Genomic DNA, 20,397 nt, shown 5'->3' on the forward strand with positions numbered 1-20,397 from the left:
CAAAAATCAAGTACTTGTAATTGGATTACATTGTATATTGTGCATAATCAGATTACAGTTACATTTTTATGGATTACATGATTACATTCTTGCATTTATCCCCAATCAGGCAAAGCTAATAACTAGTGTGTAATTTACTAATTATGCTCCTAAATTTTAAAAGAGCAGTCTGAGCCAATCTTTGCCTAACAAAAATTATATACAGTATATAAAGACTCCACATCCAATCTTAAGAAGCATTTGGAGGTTCTGTATGTTGTCTATATTTGTATACATGTATCTCTAAATGTAAAAGTATTTTAATAATAATTCTTTGTACCATCTAGCCATGTTTGCATGTAGCTACTGAAATTGATACACTGTGTTTAAAGTGCTTTCTACAATCCACAAATTTAAAATTTAGTTTCTTAATTAATGCACAAATAAATGCCAAACTATTAATGTATTTCAAACAATTTTCGACATTCTTCTGTAAAAACACATGTTGCAAACAAACATTTCAGAGGTGTTGGTCACATGCAACTTATTGCTTTTGCACCATGCAAATGCACTTTGGCCAGTGCTTCAGGATGGCAGAAAAAATGCCTGTCATAGGTTAAAGCCACACCTCCTTATGAATAATTATGAAGAGGAACAAATCGTACATCTCTACATTATGTCTAGAGACATTCTCTTATTAGTGACTTAGATATTGGCTAGATAATAAAAAGTCTTATCCCTTTTCGTAATTTCCAAAATACATTTTAAAATGAAAAATGCAAACATGTTCTCATTGTCTTTTATCTTGAGTAACATTACTTTTTATGACCTTTTTAGCACCTTTTTTACTCAGTAACTGTCAAATAGGAGTTTTCCATTTGATTTTATGTTTACTAATGTTTAAAGAATGGAGTAGGCTATTAATTGGTACTTAATACATTTAAAATTAATGATTAAATTGTATCAAAATTTGCAATGAGTAATCCAAAAGTAATCCAAAAGTAATCAAATTAGATTACTTTAAAGTGTAATCTGAAACATTATATAACAGACTACAATTTAAGTTGTGTAATATGTAATCGGTACCTGATTATGTTTCAGAAGTAATCTACCCAGCACTGGTGGTGGCATAGTAATCAAACATGCTTTAGTCCATTGCTGACATCAGTAGTGTGAATTGAGGCCGTATCCAATCTCATGATGTTGTTTCAAGAAACTGGCCAAGATGTAGGTGGATTTAGATCATGGACTCTCTCTCTCTTCTGTGTTTTCCTTTCACTTCTATTTTTCTCCCCTTGTCCTCTTTATATGGCATCACAGGACTGTGTTTTACCTTTTAGAGCTGTTGTGCACCCTCAAACTGTGGATCTATGATCAACTAGGAGTCCTGGAGTGCCCCATCCCTCCCCTAATCCTCTCCTGCCCCTCCTTTCTCCTTGCCTCCCTCCATATTTTTCATTCATCAGGTATCTCTTAAGACTTTACAGAAGCCAGCACTAACTGAATGTGGATCATTTGACTGAGTACTAAAAGCTGGTGTGGATGCCGTCTTGTGACCTGAATGATCGCCCAGCTAAGGCACTGCAGAATGCGTTTGTGCATGACACAAGAGTTATGCACAATTATACCCCCTTACACAATAACCTAACCAAATTAGCTTTTTCTTTTGAATGTGAGGTACACACAACCTGAACCTGTTGCTGTATATATCAGTAAAATATGCAGATATTGATTTAATTCCAAAGGTGATGGTTTTGCTGAATGTACAAGGTGTGAAATATGTGTAAAACTATCAGTCTATCCAAAAAGTCTTGTTTCTGAAAAAGTTAGACACTAACCAATGTCTAGTAGCATCACAAAATTGGTAAAGAAGATTAATTTACATTTCATGGTCATACTTGTCTTCATTTTAATGCCATGGTTTATATTTGTCTAGTTTTTTTCATTCATCTACCTCAGTGTTATGTAAAATATATGTACAGTATATGTAAAGGGAAATGTAAAGTCAGCCAGTCATAATCAGGTCTTGTATCACCCTGAAGGGGTTTATTTTGTGATAATGATTGGCTTATCACGTCCACATACCAAAAAATATTGATTTGAGTTTAAATGATTTTTTAATAGTTGAAAATAAAGAGACAATGGAGCGATACAATATAACAGTCATTATGCAAAAATATTTGATGATTAACCAATCAGAATCTAGTATTCTTTGTAAAAAAAAAGTTAAAATAGCTGTCAAAAAGTTTATATTTTATATATTTATATATATTATATATATTATTATTTTATATATATTATATTTTAGTTGAAAATAACTAATTTAAGGGGTTACATCAGATTATTTGACACTCTGTGCCAAGTCCGTTCGCAAAGAGCATTGAGATATACACTTACAATTGATGATCAGATAGCCATCACATACAGTATTTCACACATAGTACAAATTTTCCCCGGAAGGTTAGATTATTCTAACCTTTCTCTATCCTGCACCCTTTCATAGCAGCATGGAACATCTCTCCTTTACCCCTTATCCCCTTTAAACCCACCCTTCACAAACTGAAAGAGGATTGATAGTTTTTGTCACATGTAATTTTAACAGGTCAGGAGAGCTGGGGATGTTGTTGGGCTGTAATCTGCTCTGATTGAACATGCTGTGTTGTTTGCACACACCCTTTCATGTACAGCGCCATAACCTTAAGCTACTTATTGATCATGCTAAGCGACATGGCTGTGCTTAGACTGGCTGATTGATATGATGCTTCTCTTCTGTTTTTGCTTTACCTGAAGGTGTGAAGCAAATGAGCACAAACCTGATTGACAACAACATTTTGTTCTTGTTTTCAATTCATATTTTTTTTAGCTCTTTTCTTGCTAGCCAAATACAATACACTCACTGAGAACTTTATAAGGGACAATATGGTCCTAATAAAGTGCCAGACGTGGTCTTCTGCTGTTGTAGCCCATCTGTCTCAAGGTTCGATGTGTTGTGCATTCTGAGATGCTATTCTGCTCACTACAATTATATAGAGGGGTAATCTGAGTTACCGTAGCCTTTCTGTAAGCTCTAACCAGTCTGGGCAGCATTTCCTAAAAGCATTGCAAGCCTAAGTAGATCATAAAAACCATTGGCACCAATGGTCTCTACGATCAACTTAAGCTTGCAATGCTTTTGGGAAACGCTGCCCTGGCCACTCTGTGTTGACCTCACTCATCAACAAGGCATTTCCGTCTGCAGAACTGCCACTCACTGGATGTTTTTTTTTTTTTTTTTGGCACCATTCTGAGTAACAGGGGTATAAAGTAATTGAGTAAAAATACTTAAGTAATATACTTCAGGATTAATTTTGGGATTTGCACTTTACTCGAGTGCATTTTAAACAGAATACTTGTAATTTTACTTAATTACATTTCCAAAGAAAAAATAGTACTTTTTACTCCTTACAATTTTATTTAAACTTGAAAAGTACTCACTACATTTTTGCAGATCATTTTCTTTCATTTTATTGGACTGAAGCTGCCTTTTCACTGCATAAAATAGATGACAGACCAGAGGTCAGTCATTTCAAATGGAGTGTCGTACAGAGGCTGTGTAGAGATCCGACCATCTGCAGAGGCAAAATTTCAGATCTGATATGAGCTTCGGATATGTTGAAATATTTGTGCAACTAGACCGCATGTGACCGCTGACAGAATGCAATGTATTCATTCAAAACTATGAGCACAAAACACTGACATTTTTGTCCTAAACTTTATTCTAAACACCTGCTACTTCTACAGATTGGACGGTTTGAAGTCAAAAATTATCATTCACATTGCAAATATATATACACTGGTGGCCAAAAGTTTGAAATAATGTACAGATTTTGCTCTTATGGAAAGAAATTGGTACTTGTATTCACCAAAATGGCATTCAACTGATCACAATGTATAGTCAGGACATTAATAACGTGAAAAATTAGGATTACAATTTGAATTACTATTACAATTAGAACTTCTTAAATTACTTCAAAGAGTTTTCATCAAAAAATCCTCCACATACAGCAATAACAGCTTTGCAGATCCTTGGCATTCTAGCTGTCAGTTTGTCCAGATACTCAGGTGACATTTCACCCCACACTTCCTGTAGCACTTGCCATAGATGTGACTGTCTTGTCAGGCACTTCTCATGCACCTTACAGTCTAGCTGATCCCACAAAAGCTCAATGGGGTGAAGATCCATAATACTCTTTTCTAGTTATCTGTTGTCCAATGTCTGTTTCTTTGCCCACTCTAACCTTTTCTTTTTGTTTTTCTGTTTCAAAAGTGGCATTTTCTTTGCAATTCTTCCCATAAGGCCTGCACCCCTGAGTCTTCTCTTTACTGTTGTACATGAAACTGGTGTAGAGCATGTAGAATTCAATGAAGCTGTCAGATGAGGACATGTGAGGCGTCTATTTCTCAAACTAGAGACTCTGATGTACATATCCTCTTGTTTAGTTGTACATCTGGCCTTCCACATCTCTTTCTGTCCTTGTTAGAGCCAGTTGTCCTTTGACTTTGAAGACTGTAGTGTACACCTTTGTATGAAATCTTCAGTTTTTGGCAGTTTCAAGCATTGTATAGCCTTCATTCCTCAAAACAATGATTGACTGACGAGTTTCTAGAGAAAGTTGTTTCTTTTTTTGCCATTTTTGACCTAATATTGACCTGAAGACATGCCAGTCTATTGCATACTGTGGCAACACAAAAACACAAAGACAATGTTAAGCTTCATTTAACAAACTAAATAGCTTTCAACTGTGTTTGATATAATGGCAAGTGATTTTCTTGTACCAAATTAGCAATTTAGCATGATTACTCAAGGATAAGGTGTTGGAGTGATGGCTGCTGGAAATGGGGCCTGTCTAGGGGGCAGTTTTGAGATGTATTATTATCAGTATGAATACTGGTGTCTGTGCAAATAACATTAATCAACAATGTATTCATTTGGAGTGTTTTTTATAGAGTGTGAACACTGTACAGTAGGCAGAACCTACAGTTTGAAAATCTTGAAATTAATGTATGGATTCAGATGGGAAAGATTTATTTGTATTTTAAATGTTATTTATTTATTTACTTAATTTTATTTGATGTACCTTTACCACGCGAGTACTAAACAACACGTGAGACATTCAAAACTACAATGGCGGACTACAGGACTGTGTTTGTGCTGCTCAAGATTTTGAGTTTATTGATGCTTCTCTAGCAAAGTAATTGTAGTAATAAAGCAACCTCATTGTCCGTCCAGACAAAATTGCTCGATGCTTTTGCCATCTTCATTGTTTGTATTCACCACTCTGTGGAAGAATGCTTATGTGCGCAGGCGTGTAGTGTTTCTTTACAAAGTGACATCGTCAACTACTGGCCTGGCATGCATAATACAGCCTTTTTAGTCATTTTCACGGATCCGTGTGAACGGGGTTCGTTCTGACAATGTTGTCGTCTGTACGCGTTTTTAGTGCATCGTTGTCGTGTAAACATACCTAGAATAGTGATGATGCTGTTTTTTACATCAGTAATGTCCTGACTATACTTTGTGATCAGTTGAATGACACAGCAAAATCTGTACATTATTCCAAACTTTTGGCCGCCAGTGTGTATATACAGTGCATCCGGAAAGTATTCACAGCGCTTCACTTTTTCCACATTTTGTTATGTTACAGCCTTATTCCAAAATGGATTAAATTCATTATTTTCCTCAAAATTCTACAAACAATACCCCATAATGACAACGTGAAAGAAGTTTGTTTGAAATCTTTGCAAATTTATCAAAAATAAAAAAATGAAAAAAAATCACATGTACATAATTATTCACAGCCTTTGCTCAATACTTTGTTGAAGCACCTTTGGCACCAATTACAGCCTCAAGTCTTTTTGAGTATGATGCTACAAGCTTGGCACACCTATTTTTGGACAGTTTCTCCCATTCTTCTTTGCAGGACCTCTCAAGCTCCATCAGGTTGGATGGGGAGCATCGGTGCACAGCCATTTTCAGATCTCTCCAGAGATGTTTAATCGGGTTCAAGCCTGGGCTCTGGCTGGGCCACTCAAGGACATTCACAGAGTTGTCCCATAGCCACTCCTTTGTTATCTTGGCTGTGTGCTTAGGTTCATCTTCCAACAGGACAATGACCCTTCGCCCCAGTCTGAGGTCCAGAGTGCTCTGGAGCAGGTTTTCATCAAGGATGTCTCTGTACATTGCTGCATTCATCTTTCCCTCGATCCTGACTAGTCTCCCAGTTCCTGCCGCTGAAAAACATCCCCACAGCATGATGCTGCCACCACCATGCTTCACTGTAGGGATGGTATTGGCCAGGTGATGAGCGGTGCCTGGTTTCCTCCAGACATGACGCTTGCCATTCAGGCCAAAGAGTTCAATCTTTATTTCATCAGACCAGAGAATTTTGTTTCTCATAGACTGAGAGTCCTTCAGGTGCCTTTTGGCAAACTCCAGGCGGGCTGTCATGTGCCTTTTACTGAGGAGTGGCTTCCGTCTGGCCACTCTACCATACAGGCCTGATTGGTGGAGTGCTGCAGAGATGGTTGTTCTTCTGGAAGGTTCTCCTCTCTCCACAGAGAAATGCTGGAGCTCTGTCAGAGTGACCATCGGGTTCTTGGTCACCTCCCTGACTAAGGCCCTTCTCCCCCGATCGCTCAGTTTGGCCAGGCGGCCAGCTCTAGGAAGAGTCCTGGTGGTTCCTAACTTCTTCCATTTATGGATAATGGAGGCCACTGTGCTCATTGGGACCTTCAATGCTGCAGACATTTTTCTGTACCCTTCCCCAGATCTGTGCCTCGATACAATCCTGTCTTGGAGGTCTACAGACAATTCCTTGGACTTCATGGCTTGGTTTGTGCTCTGACATGCATTGTTAACTGTGGGACCTTGTATAGACAGGTGTGTGCCTTTCCAAATCATGTCCAATCAACTTAATTTACCACAGGTGGACTCCAATCAAGTTGTCGAAACATCTTAAGGATGATCAGTGGAAACAGGATGCACCTGAGCTCAGTTTTGAGTGTCATGTCAAAGGCTGTGAATACTTATGTACGTGTGATTTTTTTTCGTTTTTTATTATTAATAAATTTGCAAAGATTTCAAACAAACTTCTTCCACATTGTCATTATGGGGTATTGTTTGTAGAATTTTGAGGAAAATAATGAATTTAATCCATTTTGGAATAAGGCTGTAAGATAACAAAATGTGGAAAAAGTGAAGCGCTGTGAATACTTTCCGGATGCACTGTATATATATATATATATATATATATATATATATATATATATATATACATATAACAAAAGGCTTTTGTAATTAAATGTGTACATGTCATTTATTTCTACACTTGCCTTAATATTTAAATCATATATATGAATTTCTACTCTCTATTGCTGAATTATTGTTGTTGTTAGGCAACTATTAATTATAATAATAACTATAAAACCAGCAGTGATAATGATGGTAATAATGATAATACAAATTATGGCATCTGAGTAAATATTAATTATGAATTTTATTGAATTCTTCCATCTTCTCAACAGCAAGGTTTGGTAGCAAACCTCAGAAAACAATTCACAAAACCAACAACATTACTAACTTTCTTCAGAATTTTTTTTTTTTTTATCTTTCTCTATGTCTCAAGGGGCTGGGTGCTCTGACATCACAATTCGTGAGTGCCTTCTCCCATGCAATGAACATTGTGTGACTGTGGCAACGTTTTTGGAAAATAAAATCATGTGGTTCATTACACATCTCAGGGCAGTTCTGAAGTGAAATGTCCACTGTGTGGCGCTATAAGCGATTGAAATGTTCTCCCGAACAGATGAGTTTTTAAGGTTAATGCACTATTGAGATTTAAATCAACAAAACCTTCTTCCCTATCCTAAACCTTAAACCTAAACCCAACCGATAGTGTCATAAAAAGCAAATGTGCGATTAAAAACACAATTTCTGAAGCAACCACGTCATTTTGTGGTGCTTCTATGTCACTTTCGGCTCACGTGTCGACTCGTACCCCGGTCCTTTGTCTTGCATTTGCAGCACTCTATCAGTTGAGCTACCGCACAATTTGATCACACTTAAACAAGCTTGTAAATGTAGTGGTTATGTAATGCAAACGTTAAAATGAGTCATGCGCTATAGTAAAAGTGTTTATATGTCATAAGATAGCATTGTGTGAGAAACAGAGCGAAAAGTAAGTGTTTATGAACTGATAATCTGTTGTTTTACTCGTGATTTGAGTGAAAGGTCATTGGTCAATGATAAAAGTAATTGTTGTTTTAGCACCTCTAGTGTTCATTCCACCAGGAAATTGCCGTTTTACATGCAACAGGCCACATTTTGCAAAATGTTTGTTATTGTTACTTGATTCTTTGACCAGGTTGTGATTGCCACTGGGGGAGAAATATGACAGAGAAATATTTACTGTTGTCAGAGACAGTAAAAAGGTGACTTAACAAACCAATCGAATTTAACAGCATCCTCTCTCACACAATCTCCTCTCTTGCTATAATTCTTGCTAGGAAAAAAAGTTACTTTTTACTTTTTTAATACTTTTAATGTGAAAACTTTTTTATGTTCACTTAAGTATGTTTTTGGCTAGATACTTGGACTTTTAATTGAGTAAAATTTTCACTCAGTATCCATACTTTCACTTAAGTACTTTTTACACCTCTGCTGAGTAAACTCTAGAGACTGTTATGCGTGAAAATCCCAGGAGATCAGCAGTTTTCAATATTCAAACCAGCCCGTCTGGCACCAACAATCATGCCACGGTCGAAATCATTGAGATCAAATTTTTTTCCCCATTCTGATGGTTGATGTGAACAATAACTGAAGCTCCTGACCTGTATCTGAATGATTTTATGCATTGCAATGCTGCCACACGATTGGCTGATTAGATAATCGTATGAATAAGAAGGTGTACAGGTGTTCCTAATAAAGTGCCCAGTGAGTGTATGTTAAGGTGTGTCCACACAGTCTTTCTTAGATAATATGCTCATGGAGACATGAATCTGATGGCTTAGATCCGATACTGCAGGATCTAAAGGATTTCTGGTGCTCTTGGGGCCTGATGTCTCTTATGATAAGATAACAGCTGCACCACATTTGTGCATGGTATTGTGGTGCAAAACCTGTGTCTTATTTACTAACCACCTGAAATCCAGTTGAACTTGGTGCTAAATGCACAGAAATAGAACTGCACCATGGGTATTTAAATTAAGTAAACATGCAACCCCTCCTTTCTATGTACTATAAATTAAGAAAAACTTGTGCTAGTTATGCCCTCATAAAGCAGATGGTAAATGAATTAAAATTATTACATTATTATTTAATAAATTATACAAAATTATTATTAAGAAATTATTAAAAAGATTTTAAAAGTGTAGATGTATTTATTTATTTTCATATATCAGGGCATATGTAGTCAAGCACACTTCTAAATTGTATTCAGGTGTCTCTATCTACAGTACATTTTTGGATTTGTTTGTGCCATTATCTGATTTGCATAGTTCCTTTAGTGAATCTTGTGCGAAAACAACTCAGATAACACATGCAAATAAATGACGCTATGAGCAACACAATTCATTCTTAGTGGATTGCCAGTATTCCTGAGATAATGTGCTCAAGTAAGCATTTAGATCGGATAATACAGGATTAGAAATCTCTGGTACTCTTGGAGACTGATGATCTTTTGTAAACTGATGTAAACAGAAGGTCTGTAGATTAGTGCAAGGACTCTGGAGCTAAATGCATTGCAGTGTGGCCTAAAGAGGCTTTGATAATGATTGATTATTGCTCTCATTCTGTCCGTGTTCATCCTTTGCTGAGTTTCTTCTCACCTCATGCTCTCTCTCTCTCTCTCTCTCTCTCTCTCTCTCTCTCTCTCTCTCTCTCTCTCTCTCTCTCTCCAGCATATGCGAGAGGCTGCAGAGAGGAGGCAGCAGCTAGAATTAGAGCATGAACAAGCCCTGGTCGTCCTCAGTGCCAAGCAGCAGGAGATTGACCTTCTGCAGAAGGTGAGGGGTCAGAGTTACCATCCACAACAACCCCTGGAGACCAGCTCAAACCCAGGCCAACTTTAAAAAGCTGTGTATCATGCCAAGGCTGTTGACTGATTAAACTGCTGGGAAATCAGCTGGAAATTCCAGCTAAAACTAGCATCGGATGATAGCTGGATTTACTGTATATGGTTTAATTATGGTCCAAGGTATTTCATTGTCATTAGCTGGTCCAAGCCGGTCTGTATGGTTGATAAGCTGGGCTGCCAGGATTTCAGTTCAACCTGGTGGATGATCTTAGTCAAGCAGGGGTGTGTTTCCCAAAAGCATTGTTAGCCAACTATGGTCGCAAGTCCCATCATTATGTTTCGTGAAACTGTAGTTCAAACGAACATTCGCAAACTGCATCGCAAAGTTGAGTAGTTGGAATTATAGCTCTCCACCTGTGGTTTGAAGAATAGTTCCTTGTTAGTTTGCTGTGTGGACATCATTTCACTTTGCTGAGGCTTCTATATCTTTTACTCTATATACTGTATGTATTTCATTCTGTCAAGACTTTGACAACGTTTACATGCACTTAAAAAATGGCTTACTCTTAGCGTTTTGCAGAAAGCGGTGATCTGAAACATAATGTAAACACGAATGCAGCCATTTAAGGGATTAAAGGCTGTTCAGAGAAAGCGCATATAAATATACATGGTTTCTGTCAGAGAACATGCTTATGTGTCCATGTTAATGCATAAGTATAGTTATTATATGCTTTTGAAGAATGCACATGTGCGGGTGTGCTTAAGTGTGTCGGGGGAACCCAGGAGTCTGATGTAAAGGGAAATGCCATCCTTGCAGCGCATTGTATCTGTCGCATTATACAGTGCACGCCACTTTCTTTTCTTCAGTAGCTTTCGCTCATTAAACAGCATTCTGGAGTACGTGTAAATGAGCTATTATGATTCAGTATCCGCAGAAGTTATCACTCCACCTCCTATGTAATGCCATTAATGACAGCTCTGTATTGTTGAACCAATGTGGTTTGAACGATGGATGTGCAAAATAGTTACTACGGTTTCAGGAAACAGTCATGACCTGCTAGTTAACTTCTCCAATGATGCATCGTACTATGGTGGTTCAGCAGTGAGTTACGTCAGTGTAGGGGAAATGCACCCCTGATTGGTTGACCACTTTTGGACCAGCTAAAGCTAGTCCAAAAGCTAAATTGATGACCCTAATTTTTTTCCTAAAGAAGAAAACAGAAACTGTTTTGTTTTGTTTTGTTTGTTGCTAGAAGTGTCAGTTTCATAGGCCCTTGTCACACATTACAAAAAGTATTGGAATTGTAATTAAAATAATTTATTATCCCGGTAAGGGGAAATTTTTCAGCCAATACACACCTTGGACACATGCAAGCATACGAATATACACACAACATTATGAAATGACAACTACAATATAAAATAAAATAAAACAATATAAAAGAATTGTACAGAGTATATCATCATAAAATATTATCAATCCAATCCAATTGCTAGTTTTATATCTAAAGTAAATATTTAAAAACTCCCATGTTTGTTGTATATGTGTTGCATGTTTTGTGGCATATTTGCAATCAGCAGCAGTTCTGTGGACTCTGATTTTAGAATGGCAATAATATAATCCTACAAGAAAAATCCTATTGTCAAAGAGCTCCTAATGAAGAGAGATGTTTAGTTAAAAAAGCGTTTCAGCAGTTTTAGGTAGCTAGATTAAATATTCCTCTCATTTCTCTGTTCGAATGAAGAGGAAAGCGCCACTGTCTCTCTGCTCAGCGTAAATTACCCTCTAATGAAACGGCAGAGCAGGTGATCAAATCTGACATTTTCTCCAGAGTGTACATTCTGCATTGTCGCCTGCCGAAACATTTGACTTATTGTCTGCCTTCATTGAATGGAGCGCTATGATTACAGTGGAGCATAAACAAAGAGGAAATTACACACACACCGTCATCAAGACATCTAGAGTGCAGTTTTGCTGTTCAGAAAGTGCATCTCTATACATGCTTCTGAAATAATTCCTTGTGTTTTGAGGCTGCCTCTCAAAAAGATGTTCCTGTATACATGTATAACTGAATGTTGTTCTCCACAGCTGCTATTAGTCATAATGAATGACCCTACACTGCACTGAATTGGACCCTTGTTGCTTAAAGTTTATTGAACCAAACCATTTGGAATAGATGGATATAACTTGCACAGCAAACAAATAACATACAGTATTATAGACTAAGTGTACTTTTTGAATACACTTGTATTAACTGGATGCTACTCATTTCATCTGCTTGTTAAATGGATGTTCTATCATATATACACACTACATGGACAAAGTATGTGGACATCCCTGTATAATTAAAAAATAAGGCTAAAATCAAGCATACATCTATTCAGACTCCTTAGTAAAACATTTACAGTACCAAAGAGCTCAGTTGTTTTAAACAGTGCAGCAGTGGTCAGTGGATGCCACCAGTAAAATGGTTTACTGAGTCTGGTGTGGAAAAACTTCACAGGCCTACTCAAAGCCCTGAACTAAACCCCACTGAACACCATTGGCATGAATTGGATTGCTGACTGTGAGCCAGGCCCCATCACCCAACATCAGTGCCTGACCTCACTGATGTGCTTTCCTCTTTTGACTCAATAGGAGCAAATCCATGCAGCCTTGTTCCAGCGTCTAGTGGAAAGACTTTGCTGAAAATTGGAAGTTGTTATGGCAGCAAACAGAGGACCAACTCCCTATTAATGTCCATGGTTTTGAAAATGAATGCTCAACAAGCACATATGGTGTAGTGTTCAGGTGCCCACATACTTTTGGCCACGTAGCTATAGATTTGGACATTGAGCATTATTGATTTGGTGGACCGTTTTCCCCCTTTACTGTATGTAAGTGTTCTAAATTACTGTAGTTGTATCACCTATTCCCTTTGCAATCAACAGCTAGCTCTGCTAAAAGAACAGGTCTGAAAAAAGACTACTAATTTTACAAGTATGCTTGTGACTGCCTCGTTATTAATTATTTTTTAAATATTTTTTTATATATGATTTTAAGGCTCAGGTTGAGGCCAAGAAGGAACATGAAGGTGCCGTCCATCTGTTAGAGGTGAGTAATGACTGTCTGCTCATGTATGTTAGTGACTCTATGCATGTGTATGTGAGTATGCATATAAACATGCATTTTTAATCATACCTTGGCTTGGCCTTTAAGTACAGATCATTTCACTTGCGTCATCATATATTATCTCATATTAGCTAAAAATCTGGCAACCATATGAGTCACTTCTTATTTATCATTGTTTTATTACATCTTGAGCTATATAGATATATTTTGAAGATTACAAACAAAACAAAAAATATATGTTCTTCTGCAAATCACCTGTTCACCAGCTTCATCATTTGTCTGCCTGTGGTAAATGTTTTAATTCTGAAATTATATTGATAGATCTCTCTGAAACACACATTGGAAGATTTAATTACCATATTTTGCTTTGTTCATTTCTTTCATTGCTGCAATTAATTGACAATTTGCTACCCTGTGCTCATGTTGGGTCTCATTTGTGACTTTTGGAGCTGTGCTTGTTGAAATGCGTGTGTGTGTGTGTGCGTGTGCAACTGTAATTTATTTGGTTTCTTACATCTCTTGTCACTGTTACTTTTTTTTTTTTTTTTTTTTTTGCATATACAGAATCACTTGGACAGCATGCAGGTATTTTCGAGTTACTTCTCTCAAAGATCTCCCTCTCTTTCCCATGTGGTTCATTGGGGGTAGTTCCGTCACCTCGTTGAGCTGTCCTGTCAATAACTGCTCAAATCATTGATTGATCTGTTAACATTTGATCAATACCTTTGATCTATATCACCATAGATCAAATGATTGAACCTTTTTTAGTACTAACCATCAGTCTTCATAGTCATTTTATACACACCCAAATAAAATTGTTTGTGTTTATAATTGTTAAAATAAGTGTGAATACAGAAGGTTCAGTTTTGCTTCTCTTCAAAGCCAGATGACTGCCTTTTATTGTATTTTTTAGAATGAAAAATTATACTGCTGTACAGTATATTATGCTTATGCTGAATATTATACAGCAGTTACTTCCGGTCCTCTACTGTGACTGGATGATCAGCATAACCAAGAGTGCTGTTATTTAGTATAACAGCACAGCAACGCATCACTGTATCACTCCGCTTGTCTATGTTTGACAATCACCAGTCTGTGTTGCTTGGCGACATATAAAGGGGCAGTTTACACGGAACGCATCCTTGCGCTTAGAAAAGCTATTTTGCAGGTGTCTCGAGATGCTTTTTTAATAGTTGAAGTTCTATTTATCCTTACAAAGCATCTAAAAAATGCAGCGCTCCTACACAAGACACTATTATATTAAATGTATTCAATAAATGTATTATAGTCTAAGTTTTTTAGTGTTGTGGCATGCCATTTTCTTACAGATTTTCAGCAAACGAAAAATGAACTGCCCATGAACTTCTACTTGATAAAACACAAAAAGGTCATTTCCACTGTGGTTTTTTTTAAATTCAGTTGTAGACCATCCATGTATCCCTTTGTGCCTCTTACGAGGCAGATTGTCTGATAATACAAAAGTTGAACACAGGAGATAAATGAAGATTAAAGCAGCTTCTGTATTGTAAGGCATGACCATGAGACGCTCATAATCATACAAACTGCTTAAAAAGTACATTTGTTATTTTTGAGGGTAGAGTTTCTCATTCGCTGCCCGCTCCTCTTCTGTTGCGCTGCATTGAGCTCAATCCTGTTAGCATCTCAGGAATATGTGCATTTGTAGATCAGATTAGATGTGAGAAGGGACAGTTACAATGACTGATGGATTGCAGAACATCACATGTCCACCCCTCCCCACTTCCTGTTATATCAAAAAGTGATTTATGTGGACTTTGTCTGTGCGTAGACATAATGCATAAGGCATTTTGTAAATATTTAAAACATGCACTAGATGGACGCCTCTGTTTTTTCAACATCTTGTGCCATAAGCTTTGCATTTTTAAGATGCTGTTTGATGATAAAAGTTCAACTCTGACATGTCTTGAAACGCTTTCTCTCTGCGCTTCAACTAGCTGTTTTTGAATGCAAGAATATGTTCTGTGTGAACGGCTCCTAACAGTTCACGTTACAGTTGGCTTATAAAAATGCAAACTCACATGATCCTTAAGTGCATTTAATAGTATTGATGTACTGTATAATAGTATGTTATTCATGTGAGTTACCGTATGTCAAATAATTGGACATAAATAGCTTTTACTGTTATTTTGGCATGTGTGATACCCTTTTCCATGTAATATTACTTTTTATCACTAACTCCATGACCAATAAAAGAGTTTTGTTGTACGATAACAGCAGAACATAGATTAACTCCTGTCTTTGTTTGATTCTGTTGTTGGAAGCTGAGAAGTATCCTTCGCACTAAGGGCACAATGCAGTTTTTGGTAGGAAAAACCTCCTTTTAGATGTATGCCATACTGTAGTATTGTAGATTGCCACCATTGTCCTGTGCTTACCAACCACATTCAATGTTGGTTGAGTTGGTAGGCTCCATTTATTAGTTTTCATCAGTTAGGTGTATTATTGTGAAGTGTAGATGTTGGTAAATGCTGTTAGTAAATTGTAAATGTTAGAAGTTTCTTCTAGAATTATTATGCTTTATCAGAGAGAAGGCAAATCACTTTGTACACTTTTTTCTTTAATTTCCAAACTTCTTTCTTTCTTTCTTTCTTTCTTTCTTTTGTTCTCTCTCTCTCTCTCTCTCTCTCTCTCTCTCTGTCTCTTTCTTTCTTTCTTTCTTTCTTTTCTTTCAGGCTAAAGTGAGAGAACTGGAGGGAAAATGCCGGGCGCAGAGTGAGCAGTTTAACCAACTGTCAAAAGAGTTGGAGAAGTTTAGATTGCAGGCTGGAAAGTTAGACATCCTGAGCAGCAGTCAGTTCACAGGGGGCGATTCGCCCGGTTCACCCACCAAACCCCTCACCCTCTCCCAGCTCCTCAATGGCCTCACTGCCCCCTCAGGGAAAGGTATATATATATATATATACTGAAGAAGATAATGTATTTACACTTCCTTAAAAATTCCACAAATTTAATTGCCCCATGTAATGGTTTCTTGTAATGATGTAAATGAATGTATTTCAGTATTGTTGCACATTTTATAAATTTGTATTAATTTACAAAATATTAAATATACAATATACAGTAGGGTTTAAAAGTCTTGTGTAAAAACTTGTGAAAATGTTTTTCACTTTTCTAATTTAATACAGTATTTTTCAATACAAATTATATTAACAGAATGATATGAAATTACAAGTTTAATTGACAAATTGTCATGTCATGATCAATGTCAGAATTTCTTAGTATTTGGGATGTCCTCTGTTGTTTTAATAGCAATAAATGTTAATGTTCTGTTCTGTATTTTCAGTTTTAAAGGGATAGTTCTCCCAAAAATGAAAATTCTCTCATCATTTACTCTTGCCATCCCAGATGTGTATGACTTTCTTCTGCAGAACACAAGCAAAGATTTTTAGAAGAATATCTCAACTCTGTTGGTCCATACTATGCAAGTGAATTATGGCCAGAGCTTTGAATGTCCAAAAGCACATAAAGGCAGCTAAAAGTAATCCATAAGACTCCAGTGGTTAAATCTATGTCTTCAGAAGTGACATGATAAGTGTGGGTGAGAAACAGATCAATATTTAAGTAGTTTTTACTATCAATTCTCCTCCTTTCCCAGTAGGTGTCGATATTCACAAAGCATGATAATCGCCAAAAATAAAAGAAGAAGAATGTGAAAGTCAAAGTGGAGATTTATAGTAAAAGAGGACTTAAATATTGATCTGTTTCTCACCCACACCTATCGTATCCATACTGAAGATATGGATTTAACTACTGGAGTCTTATGGATGACTTTTTTGCTGCTTTTTTATTTGCTTTTTGGAACTTCAGATTTCTGGCCAAAATTCACTTGCATTGAAAGGACCAACAGAGTTGAGATATTCTTCTAAAAATCGTCTTTTGTGTTCAGCAGAAGAAAGAAAGTCATACAAATCTGGGATGGCATGAGGGTGAGTAAATGATGAGACAATTTTCATTTTTCAGTTAACTATCTCTTTAAATTAGATTTTCAATGTGAACCCCACTGTAAATTGATTGATTTAATGTATTGATTGATAGTTCACTTCATATTGGTTCATCTCCAGTTCACCATCTTTCATATATCATGAATTATTTATGCAACCTACCACCTTTACCTTTCTCATAAGGTAATATGAAAAAATGTCTTTAGCACTGAAAAATCATAAGGCTTATAAGATCAACACTGATGTGCTGAGATGAAGAGTGAAACATCGGAGGCTATACACAGTAATGAAGTAATCATTCACCTTGTGTGTGTGTGTGTGTGTGTGTGTGTGAAGATAATGAGGATTCGTTGAGTAAGATCTCAGAGCTCATTCGGCCTCTGCAAATGAGCGAGGGGGAGAAGGCAGAGCTCCTGTCTGTCAAACCCACCTTTCTGTCTCGAAGTACGCCCTCTAGCCCACGTCGGGCCTTCCTGTCAGAGGTGCGGCCCGTCATCGCCGCTAATGTGAGTATTAATCAATCAATCAATCGATAAGCTCATTTACCTTTGAAGTTAAATGTTGAGGTTCCACAGAATAGAATAGAATAGAATAGAATTGCATTTCCTAAATGAAATACAAGTGCTAATAGGATGGCAAAATAATTAGAGTAGTGTTAACTTTTTAAATAAGCTGAGGATTTACAGTAGGTTTTGGTCCTATTAAATTGAAACTGAGCGTGTCTTGTTTTCTGTGCTCTGTGAATCACAATTCAGTATCCAAATAAATGCAAGCACAATTTAGCATGCAAATATTACAATGCAGTAGTGCGAGTGCAAGTCATTGGGAGAGTTTCAAGATTTTTGTTAAATATTGTAAAAAGTATTATGTTAAATTTAAAAACAGCACCTCCAAAAACGTCTTGGTTACTGTTGTAACCTCTGTTCCCTGATGGAGGGAACGAGACATTGTGTCGATGTAGTGACACTAGGGGTTCGCTCTTGAGAGCCCCAATCACCTTTGCTTTATTCAGAAAAGGCCAATGAAAACCTGCTAGAATAGCGCTGGGGAAGTGCTCATCCCTCTCCAGGAGGTAGAGCACTACGGAGACCACATCCTACCGGAGGGAGGTTAACATGTGGAGAATACCTCACATGGACTTACCGATGGGGAAGTTCACATATGGAATGATGCCATTGGGGAGGACCCTATCTACAGAGAGGGTACACAGCAACAGTGGCCGAGGCAGAGGAGAGCTCTGACGAGGGAAAACACAGGGTTCACCTGAGGGGAAACCGAACAGTGGAAATGCATCATACAGGATTATCGAGGAGGGAATCGCCACATATGGAGCACTGAGCCCAAGTACACGGGCTCACCTAAAAAGGGGCATACCACGAGTACTGGGCCTGGAGGCGTTACTCCTCTGCCGAGTTCACCACCGAATAGTGCTTAAAGAATTAAAGAGGCATCCAGTGTTCACCAGTTGCAGGGAACTGTTGTGGACATGATAGCGCACATTATCACCTTAATAAAGGGGAAAGGCACAATGCAAGTGATACACCCGACCGGCAGCCCGGCCTACCTGATGTCACCCCGTAACACTCGGGTTGAAACCGGTTCTATGAGCAGGTTGTAGAACATCGCAAAGGTATTGGGTTTAGCCCAACCTGCTGCTCTGCATATGTCTGCTAGAGAGGCGCCCCTTGCCAGTGCCCAGGAGGATGCAACACCTCTGGTGGAGTGCGTCCGGACTCCCAAAGGGCACGACAGGCCTTGTGATTGGTAAGCCAGAGAAATGGCATCCACAATCCAATGGGGCATTTAGGAGACAGTTTGGAGACAGCTTTCCCCTTCTGCTGCCCTCCAAAGCAGACAAAGAGCTGCTCCGAGCATCTAAAGCTCTGCGTGCGGTCCAGATAGACGCGCAGGGCGTGAACTGGACACAGCAACGACAAGGCCAGGTCTTCCTCCTCTGAAGGGAGCACTTGCAGTTTCACCACCTGATCCTGGAAGGGAGTGGTGGGAACTTTGGGCATGTAACCGGGCCGGGGTCTCAGGATCACGCGAGAGTGTGCCGGCCCGGACTCCAGGCATTTGCTGGTGACAGAGAGCACCTGCAGGTCCCCAACCCTCTTGATAGAAGTGAGCGCCACCAGGAGGGCTGTCTTCAGTGAGAAAGTGCTGAGCTCAGCCTGCTCCAGGGGCTCAAAGGGGGCTCTCTGTAAGGCAGGTAGGACCACAGAGAGATCCCAAGACGGAACCAGGCACAGTCTAGGGGGATTCAATCTCCTCATGCCTTTGAGGAACCTGGTGATCAGGTCATGCTGCCGAGAGGGTCTCCCATCCAGTGTATCGTGATATGCTGCTATAGCAGCCACGTTCACCTCCAGGGTAGAGGGAGACAGCTGTCTCTCCAGCCCCTCCTGAAGGACAACACAGACTGCACATCTCTGTGGATATTCCCCATGGAAAGAACACCAATTTGCGAAGAGACGCCACTTCAGAGCGTACAGCCGCCTCCTGGAGGGGGCTCTGGCCCGAGTGATCGTGTGTACCACTGCTGGCGGAAGGCCTGCTAGGTCCTCCATGTCCCGTCCAGGAGCCAGATGTGGATATTCCAGAGGTCTGGCCGTGGGTGCCGGAGCATGCCCTGCCCCTGAGTGAGAAGGTCCTACCTCAGGGGAATGCGCCAGGGAGGGGCTACTGCCAGGAGCATCAGGTCTGAGAACAAAGTCCTCCCTGACTTTGCACAATGTCTGTGCAACAAGGCTCACTGGGGGAAATGCGTACTTGCGCAGCCCCCAAGGCCAGCTGTGTGCCCAGGCATCCGTGCCGAGGGGAGCCTTGGACAGGGAGTACCAAAGGGGGCAGTGAGAGGACTCTCGGGAGGCGAACAGGTCCACCTGCGCCTCCCCGAATCTCTCCCAAATTAGCTGGACTGCGCGGGGGTGGAGTCTCCATTCTGCAATGTCTGTTGACCCCAAAGGAGGAGGCAGGCAAGTTGCGACATGTGACATGAGTGTACACTGCCCTGGCGGTTTATGTATGCCACAGTTACTGTGTTGTCCATCTGGACCAACATATGCTTGCCCTGAATCAACAGGATCAAGCCTCCGCAGGGCCAGCGATACCGCCAGCAACTCTAGGCAGTTGATGTGCCATTGTAGGCGGAGCCCTGTCCAGAGCCCCGATACTGCCTGCCCATTGCACACGGCACCCCAGCCCGAATTCAAGACATCCGTCATGACCACGTCGCACCTCAAGACCTGCTCTAAGGGAACCCCTGCCCGTA

The 20,397-nt window shown here is 39.1% G+C and overlaps 1 protein-coding gene across 1 annotated transcript in view; it reads left to right on the forward strand.

Moving 5' to 3' along the window:
* The window catches only part of LOC127414760 (RIMS-binding protein 2-like), a 246,122-nt gene that overhangs the window by 168,213 nt on the left and 57,512 nt on the right, over positions 1–20,397 (forward strand). Inside the window, exons 7-11 of the mRNA XM_051653018.1 lie at positions 9,916–10,020; positions 13,075–13,125; positions 13,708–13,728; positions 15,855–16,065; positions 17,460–17,629. Coding sequence (XP_051508978.1) covers positions 9,916–10,020; positions 13,075–13,125; positions 13,708–13,728; positions 15,855–16,065; positions 17,460–17,629 — 558 coding nt within the window. The remainder of the gene's footprint in view (positions 1–9,915; positions 10,021–13,074; positions 13,126–13,707; positions 13,729–15,854; positions 16,066–17,459; positions 17,630–20,397) is intronic.

Source organism: Myxocyprinus asiaticus, chromosome 24, assembly GCF_019703515.2.
Source record: "Myxocyprinus asiaticus isolate MX2 ecotype Aquarium Trade chromosome 24, UBuf_Myxa_2, whole genome shotgun sequence".
NCBI classification, from domain to species: domain Eukaryota; kingdom Metazoa; phylum Chordata; class Actinopteri; order Cypriniformes; family Catostomidae; genus Myxocyprinus; species Myxocyprinus asiaticus.